Genomic DNA, 23,894 nt, shown 5'->3' with positions numbered 1-23,894 from the left:
CATTCTCATGGCATGTTGAAATTTACATGGGATTCTCATGGCATGTTGAAATTTACATGGCATTCTCATGGCATGTTGAAATTTACATGGCATTCTCATGGCATGTTGAAATTTACATGGCATTCTCATGGCATGTTGAAATTTACATGGCATTCTCATGGCATGTTGAAATTTACATGGCATTCTCTTGGCATGTTGAAATTTACATGGGATTCTCATGGCATGTTGAAATTTACATGGCATTCTCATGGCATGTTGAAATTTTCATGGCATTCTCATGGCATGTTGAAATTTTCATGGCATTCTCATGGCATGTTGAAATTTACAATTTTTGAAGCTACCCCCAGAGGTTTCTAGCGGTGGCTTATTCTTCTCCACCTAGTAAAATCACATACATGCTTGGACAGTCCAAGTGTGCATAAGTATGGAAGGTCCAAGTCAGAAGGAATAGTTTTTGGCCTACAGATTGTGACATCTCTTCAAGGTGAACCTCTCCTGGTCTCTATGCTCCACCACGATACATGACAAGGTAAAAGGTCGCTAAAAGTTCTTTGCCCACTGGGGTCCACCATATTCCCAATACCCAACTATATAGTATACAAAGTGTTGGACTGAGGTTCCTTGGGCCCATTAGATAAACTGATTCTGGGGTCTCACCCTCCAACAATGTCTAGGAAATAAGAAAGTTTTGATGTATTCTGCTCAACTATCAAAGCCTTGGCCCACCAAAGGATACTCTGGTACTTTGTTAGGCCAGTCCGACTCTCAGAACGTGTGCAAGTCAACTTTTAATCTAACCAAAGGATCATTTGCTACTTGAGGGCCGGACTCTGTAAAACAGGAAGTGACTTGTGTCCGGGTGGCGGAACTTATTGTCAATGGTTTTCAAATTGGCACTTAAAGGGCCATTTTTGTGAATGTCAATTGGATAGCTAACAGAAGTCTTGATATAAGGAGATCATCCCTGGAGACGCTTTCACTTTAACAAACTATATAAAAATGGCTGCCTCCATGTTCAATGGACCTTTGGCCTTCAAGGTATACACATGGCTTCTAAGTTACTAACATAGTGATCCCTATTTCAGTCTTGGATAGGATACGATTGGGGTTGAGCCGATCTTTAGATTTCAGGATCGTTTTTAAAATCCGATTTTTGATCATTTTCCAGCCGATCCCGATCGTGAAATTTGCTCGATCGTCAATCAGGATCCAATCTTTCCCAATCCCGATCGCTCTACCCTAGATACGATATACACATCTTTGTAGGGTTTTGGTTCCCATTAATTAGCCCTTTTAGACTCTCCAGTAAGTTCTTATGTTTCATTGAGTCCACAAGGGCAGTTTTGACCAAGTCTTAAGGACGGTATTTATGGACTCTGGTGGTTTTACCTAGAAGACGGGCAAAGGATCGACTTGATGCAGATTCCGAATTTCCAAGTGAAGTCAACATCAGAAGGAGTGGCGGGGAGAGAAAGGAGAAGGCCTAATGTTTGCAGGAAGGATAATTCATCTTGCGGAGACGTACACACATGGATTGTCAGAAAGTATCATTTAGAATTAATTACAAGAATTAATTGGAAGTTAATCTCTACCTACAGATCCGCACACCAAACTATCCGCACAGAGCCATGAAGAAAGGAAGATCTGTTATTAGGCTCGAAAAAGTAGAATGAAGCGGAGGAGACGAGTGCTGATCTGTGCCAGGGAGACCCGTAAGCTGTGTACTATCCTGTGGTGGAGGAGGCACTGATGGGCGATATCACTAAACCAATAAACACAACACTTACACGCCTAGCAGATGCAAAATCTGTAATAATCCCAATGTTTATTAACTAATTTTTAGAAGACTCTTTAAAGTTATATCCAGCAGAAACATAATACTGGAGATGGTGGAGTAATAATCATATAATGATCTGCTCTGCAAACTGCACCCTATCTACATGTGACCGTACTAGTGCCAACACCATAACCCTACTGTAACTCTGCCACTATGTAGAAGAATATAACTACTATAGTACTGCCCCCTATGTACAAGAATATAACTACTATAATACTGCCCCCTATGTACAAGAATATAACTACTATAATACTACTCCTATGTACAAGAATATAACTACTATAATACTACTCCTATGTACAAGAATATAACTACTATAATACTACTCCTATGTACAAGAATATAACTACTATAATACTACTCCTATGTACAAGAATATAACTACTATAATACTGCTCCTATGTACAAGAATATAACTACTATAATACTGTTCCTATGTACAAGAATATAACTACTATAATACTGCTCCTATGTACAAGAATATAACTACTATAATACTGCCCCCTATGTACAAGAATATAACTACTATAATACTGTCCCTATGTACAAGAATATAACTACTATAATACTACCTCCTATGTACAAGAATATAACTACTATAATACTACTCCTATGTACATGAATATAACTACTATAATACTGCTCCTATGTACAAGAATATAACTACTATAATACTGCTCCTATGTACAAGAATATAACTACTATAATACTACTCCTATGTACAAGAATATAACTACTATAATACTGCTCCTATGTACAAGAATATAACTACTATAATACTGCCCCCTATGTACAAGAATATAACTACTATAATACTGCTCCTATGTACAAGAATATAACTACTATAATACTACCTCCTATGTACAAGAATATAACTACTATAATACTACTCCTATGTACAAGAATATAACTACTATAATACTACCTCCTATGTACAAGAATATAACTACTATAATACTACTCCTATGTACATGAATATAACTACTATAATACTGCTCCTATGTACAAGAATATAACTACTATAATACTGCTCCTATGTACAAGAATATAACTACTATAATACTACTCCTATGTACAAGAATATAACTACTATAATACTGCTCCTATGTACAAGAATATAACTACTATAATACTGCTCCTATGTACAAGAATATAACTACTATAATACTACCTCCTATGTACAAGAATATAACTACTATAATACTACTCCTATGTACAAGAATATAACTACTATAATACTACCTCCTATGTACAAGAATATAACTACTATAATACTGCTCCTATGTACAAGAATATAACTACTATAATACTACCTCCTATGTACAAGAATATAACTACTATAATACTACTCCTATGTACAAGAATATAACTACTATAATACTACCTCCTATGTACAAGAATATAACTACTATAATACTACTCCTATGTACAAGAATATAACTACTATAATACTGCCCCCTATGTACAAGAATATAACTACTATAATACTACTCCTATGTACAATAATATAACTACTATAATACTACTCCTATGTACAATAATATAACTACTATAATACTACTCCTATGTACAATAATATAACTACTATAATACTGCTCCTATGTATAAGAATATAACTACTATAATACTGCCCCCTATGTATAAGAATATAACTACTATAATACTGCTCCTATGTATAAGAATATAACTACTATAATACTGCTCCTATGTATAATAATATAATTACTATAATACTGCCCCTCATAGTATTCCGCACACTGTGTACTATAAATTCATTGTTAAAGCAGTTGTTTATAAATCGACTTTTCCCCTTCTCCTTCAATCAGGCAGATCTGACAGAGTCCAATAAAACCTTCGGAGCGTAGAGAATCTCTCGGTGACCTGCACATTATGCCGGGTCCCTGGGCAGTCTCTGCACTTCAAACCCACAAATCGCCATAGATCTTTTTATTGTGGACTTTATATTCAAGTACTAAGAAGTTAGAGCCGAGTCGGCTTGTCCAGGGAAGTGATGGAGACAATAATGGAATACTACTCCTATGTACAAGAATATAACTACTATAATACTGCTCCTATGTACAAGAATATAACTACTATAATACTGTTCCTATGTACAAGAATATAACTACTATAATACTGCTCCTATGTACAAGAATATAACTACTATAATACTGCCCCCTATGTACAAGAATATAACTACTATAATACTGTCCCTATGTACAAGAATATAACTACTATAATACTACCTCCTATGTACAAGAATATAACTACTATAATACTACTCCTATGTACATGAATATAACTACTATAATACTGCTCCTATGTACAAGAATATAACTACTATAATACTGCTCCTATGTACAAGAATATAACTACTATAATACTACTCCTATGTACAAGAATATAACTACTATAATACTGCTCCTATGTACAAGAATATAACTACTATAATACTGCCCCCTATGTACAAGAATATAACTACTATAATACTGCTCCTATGTACAAGAATATAACTACTATAATACTACCTCCTATGTACAAGAATATAACTACTATAATACTACTCCTATGTACAAGAATATAACTACTATAATACTACCTCCTATGTACAAGAATATAACTACTATAATACTACTCCTATGTACATGAATATAACTACTATAATACTGCTCCTATGTACAAGAATATAACTACTATAATACTGCTCCTATGTACAAGAATATAACTACTATAATACTACTCCTATGTACAAGAATATAACTACTATAATACTGCTCCTATGTACAAGAATATAACTACTATAATACTGCCCCCTATGTACAAGAATATAACTACTATAATACTGCTCCTATGTACAAGAATATAACTACTATAATACTACCTCCTATGTACAAGAATATAACTACTATAATACTACTCCTATGTACAAGAATATAACTACTATAATACTACCTCCTATGTACAAGAATATAACTACTATAATACTACTCCTATGTACATGAATATAACTACTATAATACTGCTCCTATGTACAAGAATATAACTACTATAATACTGCTCCTATGTACAAGAATATAACTACTATAATACTGCTCCTATGTACAAGAATATAACTACTATAATACTGCTCCTATGTACAAGAATATAACTACTATAATACTACTCCTATGTACAAGAATATAACTACTATAATACTGCTCCTATGTACAAGAATATAACTACTATAATACTGCTCCTATGTACAAGAATATAACTACTATAATACTACCTCCTATGTACAAGAATATAACTACTATAATACTACTCCTATGTACAAGAATATAACTACTATAATACTACCTCCTATGTACAAGAATATAACTACTATAATACTGCTCCTATGTACAAGAATATAACTACTATAATACTACCTCCTATGTACAAGAATATAACTACTATAATACTACTCCTATGTACAAGAATATAACTACTATAATACTACCTCCTATGTACAAGAATATAACTACTATAATACTACTCCTATGTACAAGAATATAACTACTATAATACTGCCCCCTATGTACAAGAATATAACTACTATAATACTACTCCTATGTACAATAATATAACTACTATAATACTACTCCTATGTACAATAATATAACTACTATAATACTACTCCTATGTACAATAATATAACTACTATAATACTGCTCCTATGTATAAGAATATAACTACTATAATACTGCTCCTATGTATAAGAATATAACTACTATAATACTGCCCCCTATGTATAAGAATATAACTACTATAATACTGCTCCTATGTATAAGAATATAACTACTATAATACTGCTCCTATGTATAATAATATAATTACTATAATACTGCCCCTCATAGTATTCCGCACACTGTGTACTATAAATTCATTGTTAAAGCAGTTGTTTATAAATCGACTTTTCCCCTTCTCCTTCAATCAGGCAGATCTGACAGAGTCCAATAAAACCTTCGGAGCGTAGAGAATCTCTCGGTGACCTGCACATTATGCCGGGTCCCTGGGCAGTCTCTGCACTTCAAACCCACAAATCGCCATAGATCTTTTTATTGTGGACTTTATATTCAAGTACTAAGAAGTTAGAGCCGAGTCGGCTTGTCCAGGGAAGTGATGGAGACAATAATGGAAGTGCGGTGGCTGGGGACGTCGTTCGCACCCCCTCCCTCCTCCCAGCACTCTGCGTTCTCCTATAGCGGGTGTCACGTTGTGACTTGTATGTGGTGCACTGAGCCTTGAGTGAAATGCGCAGAGCAGCATAAGTAACTGTCACACAGCTCGCTCCATTCACACAGCTGTCTGAGACGTGGACGGAGACTGGGGGCGAGAGGGATTAGTATTTTTGTACATTTGATATATTAGGATGAATGATTCCCACACCCCTGTCCGGGCCACTTTACCTGCCAAGTGGTCATTATACTGTAAATTTTTCTATTATACCATAAAAAGGTCAATGAGTAGCTTGTGATGTGTGAAACAACACGACGGGAAAAATATGAATATTCCTGAGCCGAATTTGCTCTTGAGCCCCCCTCCCCCCCCCAAGAGACATGGCTGACTCGCGCTGTCAATCTGAGTTTTACGGCCCATTTGAACTGCGCTCTCCTGGGAGAGTCTTATGTTTAAGCACAGTCAGCAGAAGCGGAAAGAAACCGCTAACCCGTTCCATGCCAAAGGGGATGCAAAGTGTAAGAACATCTTGTGAAAGGGGTTACCCAGCTAGAACAGTGGGGGTCCGACTGCCAAAACTTCTAGCGGCCACAACCTAGTATAGATGGTGCAACAGAATTCTGTGGTCTTCAAAATTTTTTGCCATACTGGCCATACACATTAGTTTTCAGATGACTGTCATGCTGCCATCCGATGGTTCCTACAAACGATTCCACCATCAACATTTTATGATTGAGGCCAGTCATGTCAAAAATTGCCCAAAAATTTCCAGCACAGCCAATATGCTTTGGTAGAGAGTTGGAACGACTGTTCACGGCATGTAGATGGCAGAGAGTTGGCCGTTCTTCAACCAAAATGGTCATTTCAACCAACAAAAGTCTTATGTGTATGGAGATCATCTAATATATATGGTGGACTGACCCAATCTCCACCAATGGTGGATGTCATTAGATCATGAGATGAGCCACCACCAGAGGTGTTTGGCAGCTGCCTACTTCTTTGCCCCAGCATAGCCAGTATGTTTTTGGTAGACTATATTCTGCTATTGGGTAGCCACAAGCGACCATTGGTAGCATCTCCTTGTCAGACATCCAGCTATGGTTGAAACACCAATTTTGTCTGGCTAACATCTTACGTGTATGGTTGGTTTAAGGTGTCTATCACCGATGGTGGTCCATTAAGTAGCCCTAGGATGTGCTATTTTATGTGGCCATCTAATGTAAATAGGTAGGCCAACTAATGTCCACCGATGGCAGGTGTCGGGGAAGAGAAGGACTGAACATGTTGGGAAGCCAGGGGTGTTCCTAGAGGTAGTATTTGGGTCTGGGGCCTCATATAAAGACACCGGAATGATAAATGTGACATAGATTGTGCGTGGTGGTCCTGAAGCCTCTCTAAGAAGTCCAGTTATCTTCCTTTCACAATGGCCGTGAGGACTTGTAGGCACCTGAACGGCCTGTAGAGTCATCCTCGATGTCGGAGAAAATAGTAGTTAGTGCTAAATCGAAATCACCGAAGTGTACGTCTCGTAATGAGGAAAATCTCGCTTTTTTTCTATACTAATATTCTTTGTAGGAAAATAATTGCATAATAATAAGCTCCGAGGAGGAAGAAAACATCTTTTGTTCATTAATGTGCTCTGAAAAAGGTTTAATGGAAGGCTCTTGGCGCTCTACACTGGCACGACTCGAAATATCTAGGTTAATGTTATTAATGGGTACCCGAGCCTTTACCTTAACGTCTCACCCCTCACCAGGTGCTGATATCTGAGCTTAGCCCCTGCCCATCCAAGAGAGGATAAAAAAATAATACATCAAACAAAAACTGGCACTGGGGCCCCAATATCCTAATGGTGGAAGCCACCAAGGAGAGCAATCTGCCGAGGCTTAGAGGGGTGTACAAGATAGGAAGACATGACTTTCCTTCAGGTATTGCAGGTCATCTTTATTGAAGTGATTGAGAATTTGGATATTCTATATCACGACATCAGAACAACCATGTCTTAGTTATAACGTCAAAGTCTATGGCTGGGGGCCTAGATGTGACCACTACCTCTTCTTCTCTATATCTACAGTCCTCGGCACCCATACTGTACACAGCAGCACTAAAGAATACACTTTATGGCAGGTCACACTCTTTGAGATGGTGATCTTAAGGTCTGACCTTCTAACCTTGACTCCGAAGATCAATATAGGCACCTGTTTATCGCCACATTTCCCTCTACGGCGCGTGACAGCATGGCTCTGTCTCTACTTCTGCTTCCACACAGAATCCCTCAACAATTTTTTTTTATTTACCAGGAAGATTGCTCAAGAATCGCTCTGCCCCTTCATAAAGAGAACTGTGCAGCCCTATAGTTACAGCTGCACAGTTCTCTCTATCCCCTCCCTGTATTCAAGTCTATGATCAGAGCAGGGAAACAAGAGGACAGCCAGGACAACTCATAAGTGAGGAGCATACTATGGTGGCGTAGGGGCAATCAAATTTTAGTCTTGATAAATTCCCCTATATTTGGCATATGGGCCAGGAAAGTTTATGATTAACCTACAGTATGTAACGTACTATGTAATAACGTCGGCCCAAAATTGACCAATGTCTACCAACTCTATTGGCCTAAAGATCTCTCTTATGTATATGATATGGCACACTTGGCACAGTCAGAACATGTTGAGGGTTATAGTCTCACAGTAGTTGAGGAATTATAGAGAGGGGGATGTACTATTCCCTTACGACAATATTGTGGTGTAGATGGGAACGGTTCTAGCATATGTTTGGCACATGGTCCTTTTTATGCCAAAGATGGGGACACCCCATCCCAATAAAGTTACCATAACTCAAGCCAGAAAATCACACTCATGTAAGATTTCCATTCTGGAACATGCCGGTCCTAATAAGTTCCCCCAGATATGTTTTAACCCCAATACTAAAATATACATCCATTTTTTTCATACACACAATATAGGGGGGCGTTATAAAGTACCTCGCACTTTTCCACCACGGGCTGTTGGCCACACTCTGAACTGTTACCGGCCACAATGCCGGCACGCAAGCTCTCACTGTCTCCTGTGCCCTCCTCCATGGAGTAAGTTTTTGACCGATTGCCGTGCCGATGGGATGAACTCCGACCCTGCACAAGGCTGAGTTGCTTGCGAAGGACACGGTTCTCTTCCTCCACTTCTCGCACACGGACCTCCAGGCTCTCCCGCTGGCTGGACGCTGCATAACGTGGGCTGTGAGGCTGGGTATCCAGCGGGGACAAGGAGACAGACTTCCCATCTGCAAAAAAAACCATGATTTTTCCCATTAGTGCTAAAAAAAACACCGGCTTTGCTTGCTCTATCTTTGTAAGCAGAAAATAAACTTTACATGTCATAGGTTAGATGTGCTGTCACATGGAACAATGACGCTATACACTACAGCCTCGCAACGGCTAGAATTGATTGAGTGTACGACAATAGCTGCTTTTATTGTGACCTACAGAGGTGCGGTGCAAAATATGTAGTCAACTGAACAAAAATGCATAAAATGGGGAAAAAACCTGGGGAATAAAGCAAGGACTTGGTATTTTGGTTATAAAGCTGAATGGTAGAGGTCAATGTCAAGCTGTGGCAGTAAAAGCAAATAAGGTTTTAGGTTGTATTAAAATTTGCGATAAAAACTAGAGATGAGCGAGTAGTATTCGATCGAGTAGGTATTCAAAATACTCGTACTCGATCGAGTACCACTCGCTGTTCAAATGTAAAAGTTCGATGCAGAACTAGCATTGATTGGCCGAATGCTATACAGTCGGCCAATCAACGCTGGTTCTTCTCCTACCTTTAGAAGTCTTCTCCATGCAGCTTCCCCGCGGCGTCTTCCGGCTCTTCATTCACTCTACCAGGCATCAGGCCTAGGCAGAGCTGACTGCGCATGTCCACTTGTAGTGCGGGCATTCGCAGTCGGCTCTGCCCAGGCCCGATGCCTGGCAGAGTGAATGAAGAGCCGGAAGACGCCGCGGGGACGCTGCACGGAGAAGACTTCTCGGAGGATCCAGCCCGACCCTCACTCGTGGACTTGGTAAGTATAATTTGATCGAACATTGCCTACCCCTGAAACGAGCATTTCCCCCCATAGACTATAATAGGGTTCGATATTCGATTCGAGTAGTTGAATATTGAGGGGCTACTCAAAACGAATATCGAACCTTGAACACTTAACTGTTCGCTCGTCTCTAATAAAAACCTGAGACCCTGATATAATATTACTCCTCTAACAATCCGTAGGAGGAACATATCTGGAATATAAGATTCAATTTTGGTCTTGAAATGGTGAATGGGATATAGAAGAGAAAGGTGGATGAAATTGGTGGCCATATTGGTGGTGGCACCAAGACCTTTGTTCAGGAACCTATATTCCTTACCTTAAACCATATGTAGTGGATGTATACACCCCTCTTGCCATTAGGATAGCATCACATGGGCAGTAGTGAAAAGTTAAATGAACCATTGTCCATAAAAATAGCACCAAATCTCCTGTATAGAGTACACATTCGACCATTTTTTTTTAAATGTGGTACCGCCATGGGGTTTTACCTAGAGTTGCATCTATGAAAACCCCATTGCGGTACCACACGTAAATTCGGCTATTCATGCTTTCTACGCATTTCTCGGCACGCACTGCGATTTCTCTATTGTAATAGATGGCAAAAACATGGCAAAATCCCAAACTAGAGATAGTTTGGTTTTCTAAAAGACATGTAAACCTACGAGCACTATCTGCTTCTGGAATCTTCCTCTTATCACAAACTTGAGACTGATTTCTGATAGGGATTCAGATTTTTCTTTAGAAACATTCTGGTTATTGTCAGGGTTGTCCACTTGATCCCTATTCCTTAGCGATGACCCTAAACATATCACCGGTAACCTATGGAGGCGGCGTCAAACTGGTCAGGGTATCAAAGGATCCTTCTGTGGGTCCAGGCTCCAACACAATAATGGTCCACCAGTAGACACCCAAATTTGAAGGGTTCTATGGTCAATTTCTTAGGTGTAGGAGTGTGGGAACCTTTTTATCTGGTGGGACCTCAGTTCGGTGTGGTATGGAAAATCTAAGCAGCACCATCATAGGACAAAAGGAACATTTGACATTTCTCATTGAAATCCAAAGACTGTCTGGAAATTCCAAGGATATGTTGGATCCTCCAACGCGAGAGAAGAAAATTCAGAGGGACTTGGTGAGGGCAGGGGTGAACCTACCCCTTTCCCCGCCCGAGGCGAACGACAGAAAGCTGCCCCCCCCCCGGAGGAGGGGGCGGAGAGGGCGTGGCAGCGTAAAGGGGGTGGGGCGAAGCGAGGGGGCGTGGCTTAGCACCGTTTGCAGGCAGAGAGCAGGCACGGAGAGGACCTGCTCTCTGCCTGAGGGGAGGCTGCTGGAACAGCGCTGCTCCAGTGGCCTCCCCAATCCACCACTCGGTGCTTGTCCTGGACTGGCTTAAGAAAGCAAAAATGCCGCCCTTCCTGGGGCCCTGACATAGCGCCGCCTGAAGCGGTTGCTTCAGGTCGCCTCATGGGAGGTGCGGCGCTGGGTGAGGGTCTCCACCATGGCTGTATATGCAACAGCCGCTTCATTATACCCAGATACAACTTCAAAGCCTTACACCGCCTCAATGTTTTATGGTCGCATTATCACGTAAGAATAAAGCGGGAGTAGGAAACATATTCGATAACATATATCACACCTAGGCCATAAAACCGTACTATCTGCATCCCTATACAGGCACCTAGCTGTTTAAGTGTGACGAATGCTTTACGATACTTATATATCACCGCCATCGCCAGCCAACACACTTTTAAGCGTCAATTATTCAAAGTCGACTCCTTTGATACAGAAAACACGGAAAAAAAAGGACAATGAATGTTTTCGGAGTGGTAACTACCCTTCCTGGCCTCTTCTCTATATCTACAGGATGGAGGAACGCGTCTTGTTCCAGGCTCTTGTAGACCTTGGTGGAGTCTCGCCGTCGCCGCTGAAGCCAGGTCCATTAATTAAGGCCACTGGTGGATTAGTAATTAAGGCTGTGGATGTGAAAAGACTCTGCTCTTTTAATTTGGCTGTTTGCTGCTTAATTGATCTGTTAATTAAGAGCGCGGCCGCAGTCGCTCGTTGAACGCCTGTATGTGCGTAAATGTCTGATTTCAGATGACGGCTGAAACTCATTCTGTGCCAGGAGAGGCAATGAGAGGCATTGAGGGGATCTTTACCGAGGAAGCGTCTACCTCTCTGTGACCTCCTGATTGATCCGTTAGCTAATTATGAAGCGGCTTGTATTTATTAGAAATGTAGTAAAGACACGCTTCATTTATTTATTTTTTGTGCAGTCATCTCATTTAGACTATAAATGAGATGACCAGCGTCTCCTGATGACATCATGCTTGGAAGTCTAATTGCTATTGCCTATTGAAACTGATCCTGACCTCGGCCTTGTCCCTGACTATGCTTATGCTCCTTGAATACTAGGCCTGGTACTCCTGTTCTTGAACCGTCCTAACTTAAGACTTTATTAGAGAAACATGGATTAGGGGATTGGCCCACAATCGTTCCTCTCCCATTTGGCTGCATGGATTTTCAGCAGCACTGACCTCATTACACTGACCTGAATATTACCCAGTCTAAGAGCCATTAGTTCCTGTCTTACTTCAGGGAAACTTGTGTTATGTAGTAAAGACCTGTTTTTTTTTTGTTTTTTTTTGCACTGACCAGAGTCTTCTGATAACATCATACTTGGCAGTCTATTTGCTATTGACTAACGATACTGATCCTGACCTCGGCCTTGTTCTTGACTATGCTTCTGCCTTGCACTTTGGATAATATGCCTGGAACTTGCAGTCTTACACTTGGTCCTGGCCCCCATTTAGCTTCTAAGGAGCCTGAACTCGAAGCCACTAAGACTCCCAGCTTCTCTGGGAAGTTCTTATGCACTTGAGAAAGGGTCTTTTGACCTGAAACGCGTTGTGTGTGAACTATAATAAATCTGTGTATCTAACCTATCTGAACGGGTGAAGCGCAGTCCTTGTTCTCCGGTCCCCTACATTTACCCATTTAGCTTCTGACTTTGCATGCTGTCTGGTCTCCTGGTGCCAAAACCCTGATTCGGTTCTTGACGGTGCCCCCGGGAACCTTATACTCTGCATCTCATCCATGCCTCAATACTCCACAATCCTATACATGTAAAATATATCTGAATGTCTGTACAGGTGGCCTTTTATGCTCAATGGCCATTGTGCAATTCTTCATTTCTCCTGTGGTGGTGCTGTAGAAAAACCAAACACTTGCTGCCTGCTTCTCCATAGGATACAGTTAGGAACTCCCTTAAATCAGCTTCAATTAGTGAGGACCTTTCTTAAAGTGATTCTACCATTAAACTACCTTTTTTTCTAATGAACACGTCGGAATAACCTTAAGAAAGGCTATTCGCCTCCTACCTTTAGACGTGGTCTCTGCCGCGCCATTCCGTAGAAATACCGGTTTTAACCGGTATGCAAATGGCCGGCGGCCATTTTTGGGTAGCCGCTCTTGCAGTTCAATACAGGAGCCGGCCGGCGGCCATTTTGGGGTGGCCTCTCTATGCTCCTGTATAGAACTACAAAAGCAAGAGAAGCCAGAAGAGGCGGAGTTGCTGCAGAAGAAGGAGGCGGCGCAGGAAAGAGCTCTCGGGCAGCAATGGGGATGCGCTCATCGGCCTTTCAGCGCTGGGGCCCGCCCTCATTGCTGCGGAGAGCTCATTTGCATACCGGTTAAAACTGGTATTTCTACGGAACGGCGCGGCGGAGACCACGTCTAAAGGTAGGAGACGAATAGCCTTTCTTAAGGCTATTCTGACGTGGTAATTAGAAAAAAAAGTAGTTTAATGGTAGAATCCCTTTAAGTAAAGGGATTGTCTGAATTATTAGGAAAATATGGGTTAATAAAGGGGTTGTCCAGAAATTTGGACCTAGCTATCCTTACGATAGCCCAGAAATATCTGGTCCATGGGGGGGGGGTGGATGGCTGGGCCCCACACCGATCAGCTGTACTGCACCACTTCTGAGACCTGTATTATACACAACACAGGGACCGGAGCCAACGGCTGCCTCTTGGCCGTCCACCATTGATGTATTTATACTATACTGGCCGTAAAAAAGGGACTGAATCTCCGTGTGAACGAACTCTCTAATGGATATATATGGCAAAATGGAGGTTCCATGTCCAAGGATCCGCATACACATTGGGCCCTAGTTCTAGCACAATAATGGCCCAACAGAAGACTAATATAGGAGAATACTATGGACTGTTTAAGGCTGGGCCCCCAGAAGCCTCAGTCCGACCCTGACCACTATTAGGCCCTTCACCATCCTACACTACCAATATAAGTGACATAATCTGATGTATCACTCTAAACAGAGAGCTGAGGAATGAAAAGACTCCAGACACTTTGCGATACAATAAGAAACATCTGAATCGTTACACAAGGTCTAAGATGAACAATACATTAATACCAGTTCCACGACAAGGGAACGTCTTAGAAATTTCCAAGGGCTCGAAGTAATTGTCATCTCAAGACAAAACAATGTCATTGAATTCTGTGTCGAGATGGGCCGGAGAGTGCTCTGAATTCTGCTCGCTCGCCCCGCTCGAACTCGATATGCAGAAAGGCTTTATCTCCGAAATTACCGCTAATGTGATGCCTTATCCAGTAGAGATATAAAGAGCGACCAATAATTCAAAGCCCGAGCAGAAAGCTGCCTGGAGATCCCGGGAGAATACGGATCAGTGAGTGTAAACGTGGTGCGATCGGGAAGATTATTGTGGTTTTTGATTGTGATAAGAATGAGAAAGATTGGTGATGGCTACTACAGGTCAAGGAAACGTTAATGGGATGGATATATCGACAAGTCAACTGAAGCTGCTGAGTCTATTCTTTGTATTGAGTAGAGCCGAAGACCATATTTCCTATTATCTAATGAGAATAATTGCTAATTGCTGTCAGAGGTCAAGTAAATATTAACGGGATGGATATATCAACGAGTAGACTAAAGCTACAGAGTCTATTCCGTGTATTGAGAAGAGTCAATGCCCATATTTTCTATTGTCTAATGAGAAAGATTTGCTAATGGCTCTCCAAGGGCACGGAAATATTAATGGATTGGATATATTGATGACTAAACTTGAGATTCAGAGTCTATTCTGTATATAAAGTGGAGTCAAAGCCCATGTACTCTCTTACCTAATGGAACCATCTTGAATTTGAAGAAATTGTCCACTTGAGGGTTCTTTTGTTAGGTGACGTGACTAGAGAATGGCTCTAGAGGAGTTCCATTGGCAATCGTTGACTATTAACCTCCTATAGCTTGTCTGATCTTACATATCAAGGGTTGTCTACTTGCAGACCTTTCCAAAAGGTGACGTGACTGGAGCATGGCTCTAGAGGATTCCCATTGACACTCGTTGACTATTAACCTCCTAGGGTTGACTGATCTTACATATAAGGGGGTGTCCACTTGACAACCTTTCCAATAGGTGATGTGACTGGAACATGGCTCTAGAGTATTTCCATTGATAGTTGTTGACTATTAACTTCCTATAGCTTGGCTGATCTTACATGTAAAGGGTTGTCTACTTGTGGACCTTTCCAATAGGTGACGTGACTGGAGCATGGCTCTAGAGGATTTCCATTGACACTCGTTGACTATTAACCTCCTAGGGTTGGCTGATCTTACATATAAGGGGGTGTCTACTTGTGGACCTTTCCAATAGGTGACGTGACTGGAGCATGGCTCTAGAGGATTTCCATTGGCACTCGTTGACTATTAACCTCCTAGGGTTGGCTGATCTTACATGTAAGGGGCTGTCTACTTGTGGACCTTTCCAATAGGTGACGTGACTGGAGCATGGCTCTAGAGGATTTCCATTGACACTCATTGACTATTAACCTCCTAGAGTTGGCTGATCTTACATACAAGGGGGAGTCTACTTGTGGACCTTTCCAATAGGTGACGTGGCTAGAGAATGGCTCTAGAGTATTTCCATTGACACTTGTTGACTATTAACCTCCTAGGGTTGTCTGATCTTACATATAAAGGGCTGTCTACTTGTGGACCTTTCCAATAGGTGACGTGACTGGAGCATGGCTCTAGAGGATTTCCATTGACAGTCGTTGACTATTAACCTCCTATAGCTTGGCTGATCTTACATATAAAGGGTTGTCTACTTGTGGACCTTTCCAATATGTGACGTGACTGGAGCATGGCTCTAGAGGATTTCCATTGACAGTTGTTGACTATTAACATCATAGGGTTGGCTGATATTACATATAAGGGGGTGTCTACTTGTCGACCTTTCCAATAGGCGACGTGACTGGAGTATAGCTCTAGAGGATTTCCATTGCCACTCGTTGACTATTAACCTCATAGGGTTGGCTGATCTTACATATAAAGGGTTGTCTACTTGTGGACCTTTCCAATAGGTGACGTGACTGGAGCATGGCTCTAGAGGAGTTCCATTGGCAGTCGATGACTATTAACCTCCGATAGCTTGGCTGAGCTTGTCTACTTGTGGACATGACTGGAACATGGCTCTGGTGGATGTCTGTTGACACCCAATAAAAATCCCAACCCCTCAACCATCAACGCTTGATAATGGTGCTATATTTTGCCACGTAGATGGGTCCGATGTTTGTTCCTTGTCGGACCAACTTGGACCTACCAAATTGGTTCTATATCTTCCCAAAGGTCTTATGGTCTTCCTCTATGATGGATAAGTCCTTGATGTCTCCCAAGATCCTTGGAGTGATGCACAGGTACTTACCACCCAACAGCAAAGGGATAGGCCCTACCAAATTGGTCTATGACTTTCCAAAGGTCCCATGGTCTGACCCTATGGTATATATACCTTTGATTTACCCCAGGACCATGGAGAGCAATGTTCTGCACAGGTACTTGCCACCCAACAACAAAGGGATGCGACTAAAACCTTCTAAAGGCCCCATGATCTTCGCCAACCACATATGTTCCCGTAGCTTTTTTTATCCAAAGAAAAAGTGTCCATCGCCCAAATTTTTCAAAAACAAATAACATTTTCAACCACTTGATAGATTTTACTTCCCTTTAGGGAATGTTGTTTATTTTGGACAGAGAAATATTTCACCACCGATGCGTTTTCTCCAACTCCGAAAGAAACCAAAAAAGTTTGACTTCAAAGCACCTTCTGCCCATCATCCAATTTCAGAGCCCGATATAAAAAAGAAATGCCTAGTCATCCTTCATAGCGTGAACGATCTTATCCAAAAATACCGGGGCGAGCTTCTTACTTTTACACTTTCTAAAAGCTTTGCTCTCAGGCATCCAAAGATGGCCAATATAAGTGTCATACCGAGAAGAAAAACGGCCTCTGTGATTGAAGTTCTATAACTAGGATATACCGTAAACTTTAGGCTGCGGGACCAGGAAATGGAGAAATTGATCTCAACAAGGTACCAAGAAAATACACGGGGGATTGAGGCTTCCTTCTGCGGAATTTATGCGATACTTCAAGAACATACCATTAATTCTATAAGTCGTATCGGATAATTTAAAGGGGCTATTCCATATTTGTAGCATCCAAGCACAACATTTTTTGCTTCCATGTTTCTCCCTTGGTGCTGCTTAGTGTGGGCTCTAGATAGAATCAGCTTCCTTCCCCCTCTGGCAGCTGACAATAGTGTCTATCATGGAATGTCCACCCTCAGGCAAGAAGTTATTTCCATTGACTGTCCTGAATGATCAGAGGATCACTCTGGCTGTAGAGTGACTCGGCATCAGTGTCCACCTTCACTCAACTTATGGTGGACGTGCACACTACTATACACTCTGAACACCAGGTGGCACCCTATTGGCTGCCGTGAATGGAGGAGGGTCACTATGCAGAGATCTGGCTGTGGAGAGAGTGACCGAGTATCTGTGACCACCAGCACTAAACATCTGGTGGACGTGCACATTGGTATCGGCTCCAAACACTAGGTGGCGCCATACCATGGTACTTCCATACCATGTCTAATATTGCAGTCCTATTGGAGGGCAGTGTGAACTTGAATGTCCAGCCCCAATATTTAGCAATGTTTTTAGCACGGATGAAAAACCTTCCCACTAATTGGGGGTGCCGAGCCTACACCTGCTCTGCTATGGGGCCCTTGTAGGGCCAACACCGGAAGTAGGAGCTAAAAATACAGACCTAGAGACCAAATCTGGCCCATCATCTCAGCCATGACAATGTACGTGGAGCCGCTTGGTTGCACATTTCCATGGACGTCAGAACTCTCTGCTTCACAGTAAATAATAGCTGACGGCCCCAATGTCTTCCCGTGAATTACGGCTCTGCGCGCGCTGGATTCTCTTTCTTCCGCTTTTTAGTAATCAATACGAGTAGCGTATATCTATTATCCATTATCATAGTCAGCCCCAGTAGAGAACCGCAAGCTGCCCATGGACCAGGATAATTCCTCATCCCCAATGTCATTACACTGGTCGCTTAGAGCACAATATGTATATCATGTAACTATCGTTATGGACGGTGTATGATCACTCTATTAGCCTTAAAGGGGCAGTAAATCTTTCATCTATCTATAGTTATAATGGTTGACGTGTAGTTACACATGATCTATTGCGCCCTGCTATTAGCTATTTCAGGCTAGGGACCTATTGGCTATTCCTATCACACAGAGAACCTTCAGAGACATGTGCAGATCAGCTCATAAGTGAATTTTTATAAGATTTCTCACTTAAAGGGATTGTCATCTGACACCCAACATGTCACCCCAGCCCTGCAGATGGATAGGTTTGGGTCACCTGAATCAAACGGTGTTTTCCCCTTGTAAATCGGAGCTTCCACTGCCGAGATATCGTCATATTTGTGTATATGCAAATGAGCTCTTTGTAGCAATGGCGGCTTCGAGGAGATCATTTGTACATTGACAAAACAGCGATATCTCGGCAACAGAGGCAGCGATTCACAAGGGGAAAACACTGTTTAGTTCAGGTGACCCTAAGCTATCTATCTGTGGGGCTGGTTTGATATGTTGAGTTCTGCTGACAGACTCCCTTTAAAGGGGCTCTCCATGTTAGATATTAAATAATCCGATGAAAGTCTAATTACAATGTGTCCTGCACACAAGTAGGATCACTGGGTACTTGTTACCTCTGCTGTCCTCTTTCCATGTATCTGTGGGGAGGTGGAGCCCTATGAAGGGGCCTAAGGGCACCCTCTATGGTAGGTACGGTCTATAGGATCATGTTACTATTTACCACGTATCACTCTCCCTTGGTTCTGACTCCTCGTACTTATCTCACACCTGCAAGAAAAGCTTTAATCAATCAGAACAGATATCATCTTAAGACATTCGTCTGACTGACTGAGCATTGACTCAGAGAATCTCTTTGTCAATGAGCGCATCTATTCTAAATACCACCTCGCCAATGCGCGCATTAATCTACAGAGCCGGTTATCTATACATGCTCAGTTACAGAATTAACCGGTTGTGAAAATTCTACATTGAACCAAAATCCAAACAGGGATATGAAATGTAAAAGTGGTGATAACAGAGAACACTAGACTGCGGGGTCCAAGGATGTACAATAATCCAATCACAATGTGTGTTATCTAATACTGACCCAGAGTTACATCTGGTATTATACTCCAGAGCTGCACTCACACTACAGCATAAGTAATGCGCAGAATAGTGCAGAATAGTGAGCGCAGCTCTGGAGTATAATACAGGATAAGTAATGTAATGTATGTGCACAGTGACTGGACCAGCAGAACAGTGAGCGCAGCTCTGGAGTATAATACAGGATAAGTAATGTAATGTATGTACACAGTGACTGTACCAGCAGAATAGTGAGCGCAGCTCTGGAGTATAATACAGGATAAGTAATGTAATGTATGTACAAAGTGACTGCACCAGCAGAATAGTGAGCGCAGCTCTGGAGTATAATACAGGATAAGTAATGTAATGTATGTACAAAGTGACTGCACCAGCAGAATAGTGAGCGCAGCTCTGGAGTATAATACAGGATAAGTAATGTAATGTATGTACACTGTGATTGTACCAGCAGAATAGTGAGCGCAGCTCTGGAGTATAATACAGGATAAGTAATGTAATGTATGTACACAGTGACTGTACCAGCAGAATAGTGAGCGCAGCTCTGCAGTATAATACAGGATAAGTAATGTAATGTATGTACACTGTGATTGTACCAGCAGAATAGTGAGCGCAGCTCTGGAGTAAAATACAGGATAAGTAATGTAATGTATGTGCACAGTGACTGGACCAGCAGAACAGTGAGCGCAGCTCTGGAGTATAATACAGGATAAGTAATGTAATGTATGTACACAGTGACTGTACCAGCAGAATAGTGAGCGCAGCTCTGGAGTATAATACAGGATAAGTAATGTAATGTATGTACAAAGTGACTGCACCAGCAGAATAGTGAGCGCAGCTCTGGAGTATAATACAGGATAAGTAATGTAATGTGTGTACACAGTGACTGTACCAGCAGTACCATATATCAGTTTTGCATACAAGCAATTGGTATATTTTATATCTACTAAATTTAGCGATTATTTTCTTTCCCATAAATCGTGGCTGCAGGACTCCACATACCCCAGTGTACATATGATGGGCCGGGTAGAAGTGAATCACAGTTACTTCAACTTTGAATTTAGGAATCTAGAAGTGAAAAGTAATCTTTAGGACTGACTCATTCTGCCACCATTGTCACTGTTCCTTCCAGTCGGCTTAAGATGTTAGCGTCTACTGAAGAACAAAATGGCAGGCGGGAAACCCAGCGTGACAAGTGACATGGAAAGTGCTTTTAACGAGGTGCCATTAAACCTCGCGCCTCTCTGGGCTACACAGACACAATTCTCTCTCATTTCCTCCCGAGAAAGGATTCCCCACCAGCAGCGACTTCCAAAAATAACTCCACTTTCTTCTCACCCATCCCCATTCCTACCATTAATTCTCAACCTCCTCGATAAAATCGCTCTAGATGATAGACCACTTCTCCGGGCAGAGGGGGCGCTGACGGAGGAAAAGCTTCTGACACGTGGAAGTCTATAGGTAGCCATATATCAGTATGGGATCAGTGTATTGGAAAGGGTTAATTTTGTTAGTCCTGATGGTTCTTCCTCTTAGCGATCGGGATCGGATCCCGATCAGTGATCGAGCAAATTTCACAATCGCGATGGACGTCTACTGGTTCCCATTATCCTTGACATGCCATATATGTTGTCTGGAATCTCCCGAGTGACAGTAAGTGGCCTCCTGTCCTCGTGGTCGTACTTATATGATGTAAGTCCGAGACTGTCGGAGACAAAGCGGCAAATGATGCAAATTTGCTAATACTTTGTGTCTTCTCCCGGCTGATAATGCGGCTGTTTATTGAGAGTTTAGTCAGGTTTATTTCTGTTCCCGTTGGCTCAGCGGTGGACTTGTTATCCTAGCATTACCTCCAGGCAGCGCTGCTGGAAATCTTTCTTCAAGGGGAAGTGACATGTAGCAGCTTTTAGTTATAAATGAGTAACCTGAAGAATGGAGCCCCTGCTGAACATCGCGCCTCGGACAGGGGGAGGGAAGAGCGGGCGCGTCTACAAGTGATTGTTCAAGTAAACACTTCTGTGACGGATCATACAGATGGAGCAGAATTATGTGCGGTCAAAGCAGGTGAACCTCTTCCCTTGGCCCTGATGTTACGTTCTTGGGTCATATAATACAGCAGGGACAGGTCGTCAATATGTAAGTCCTGGAAATCTCCTTTAAAGTAGGTGATCCTGTTGCTGTTGCGTCACCGCCTCGCCCAAGGAATCACTCTTTGACTACACACTGACAAACTGCTCCATTTGTCATTAAAAGCTTAATTTTCTCCTTTCTGACAGTGGAAGGTTGTGTATCAAGGCTGTGTACGCTCCTTTTTTCATTAAAAGGTAATTGTATCCTTTCTGACAGTGGAAGGTTGTCTATCAAGGCTGTGTAGGCTCATTAAAGGGTAACTTTCTCCTTTCTGACAGTGGAAGGTTGTGTATTAAGGCTGTGTACGCTCCTTTTTTCATTAAAAGGTAATTATATCCTTTCTGACAGTGGAAGGTTGTCTATCAAGGCTGTGTAGGCTCCTTTTTTCTCATTAAAGGGTAACTTTCTCCTTTCTGACAGTGGAAGGTTGTCTATCAAGGCTGTGTAGGTTCCTTTTTTCTCATTAAAAGGTAATTGTCTTCTTTCTAACAGTGGAAGGTTGTGTATCAAGGTTGTGTATGCCCCTTTCTGTCATTAAAAGGAACCTGTCTCCTTTCTGACAGTAGAAGGTTGTGTATAAAGGCTGTGTAGGCTCCTTTTCGTCATTAAAAGGTGATTGTCTCCTTTCTGACAGTGGAAGGTTGTGTATCAAGGCTTTGTAGACTCCTTTTTGTCATTAAAAGGTAATTGTCTCCTTTCTGACAGTGGAAGGTTGTGTATCAAGGCTGTGTAGGCTCCTTTTTGTCATTAAAAGGTAATTTTCTCCTTTCTGACAGTGGAAGGTTGTGTATCATACATCTTCTCAGTCCAGGGTGGGATAGATTTATCATACACAGACTGACAGCCATTAAAGGGAAACATAATGGAGATCATAGAGAATCAACCTGCCCTAAAGCGGTGAGGGTCAACCGTGGGTCCACCTGGCTGTAACCCCTATAGCTACACATCCAGCAACCCGTCATGTTACCACCCTGTTCATTGGGGTGCTACATATCTGACTCTTATCCAATCAGAACCATTGGTATTACATTGCACCAGTAAAGATGAATGGCAATCCTTGTGAGGTATTACTTGGGTGACTCAAGTGCTCCATTGGTCATAGATGGGGGTCCTCAAAACTGACTCAAATTTGGGAGGACTGTCCTGAACTTTAATAAACAATCCTGGCCAGTTGGTTTTGCCCAAAGTAAAAAAAAAAAAGGCAAGATTTGTGCAAACCCCCCAAAGGTGGGTGCTCTAGTCTGATATGGACACAGTCTTGGGGGTAGGATGTAAATGCACCAATTTTGCCCACTCAAATTTGTAACGCTGCAGGAAGGGACCCTCTGCTACGGTGTATATACTTCCTAATAAAGCTTATGGTAAAGGGCGGTCTTCAAGAGGTAGCCCTCTAAGAGGTAGCCCATAACCTGGTGGGCAGTCTTCAAGAGGTAGCCCATAACCCCTTTAAGAGGTAGCCCATAACCTGGAGGCCCACCATACAACTTCTGAGGCACCTTGGATTCGGTGAATGTCTTGACGTCCTTCCTTCTGGGAGGGAGAACCTGTGCAGGACTCCCAACTCTAATGCATGGTTAGCACAAGGGTCACCAAAAGGGGGCAAAGAATGGTTTTCTGTCCAGAGGGCAAAAGTAAAAATTTGGGCCAAATATGATCTTTCAAGTCTCCCACAACATTGGTGATGGAGGAATATCTCAAAATAGTGCACCACAACTTGCAAAATAGGTATTTCCTATGACCAAGGACTATAGGTGGCGTCATAAGTTGTACCCAAGATCTCACCTACTGTTTGGGATATTCCATCTTTAACGGGTTAATATCTGGTTCTCACCGGGGGAGGGGAAGTTCTGCCTCCTTACACGGGTGATTAGCTGCAGCTGCTTCACCAGAAATTTCAGTCCATAATTAAGTTAAACTTTTAATGCCTTTGATTTGCATATGACAAAACGCACGATGAACAATGCGGGAGAGATAGAGGCAGCGATTGTCCCGAGCCCTTCATCCATGCCGCCAGCAGCTCATCTACATATTACTTTACATAAGAGGCGCGGCAATTATTCCTAAAAATAATAGTATAAT

The 23,894-nt window shown here is 41.9% G+C and overlaps 1 protein-coding gene across 3 annotated transcripts in view; it reads right to left on the bottom strand.

Moving 5' to 3' along the window:
• The window catches only part of LARGE1 (LARGE xylosyl- and glucuronyltransferase 1), a 273,247-nt gene that overhangs the window by 129,043 nt on the left and 120,310 nt on the right, over positions 1-23,894 (bottom strand). For all 3 annotated transcript variants that reach the window (XM_075275348.1, XM_075275349.1, XM_075275350.1), the window contains one exon: positions 9,018-9,313. In XM_075275348.1, the coding sequence (XP_075131449.1) occupies positions 9,018-9,313 (296 nt within the window). The remainder of the gene's footprint in view (positions 1-9,017; positions 9,314-23,894) is intronic.

Source organism: Leptodactylus fuscus, chromosome 5 (assembly GCF_031893055.1).
Source record: "Leptodactylus fuscus isolate aLepFus1 chromosome 5, aLepFus1.hap2, whole genome shotgun sequence".
NCBI lineage: Eukaryota > Metazoa > Chordata > Amphibia > Anura > Leptodactylidae > Leptodactylus > Leptodactylus fuscus.
Note: the sequence above shows the minus strand (reverse complement) of the source record. Positions and strands in the feature narration are given on the sequence as shown.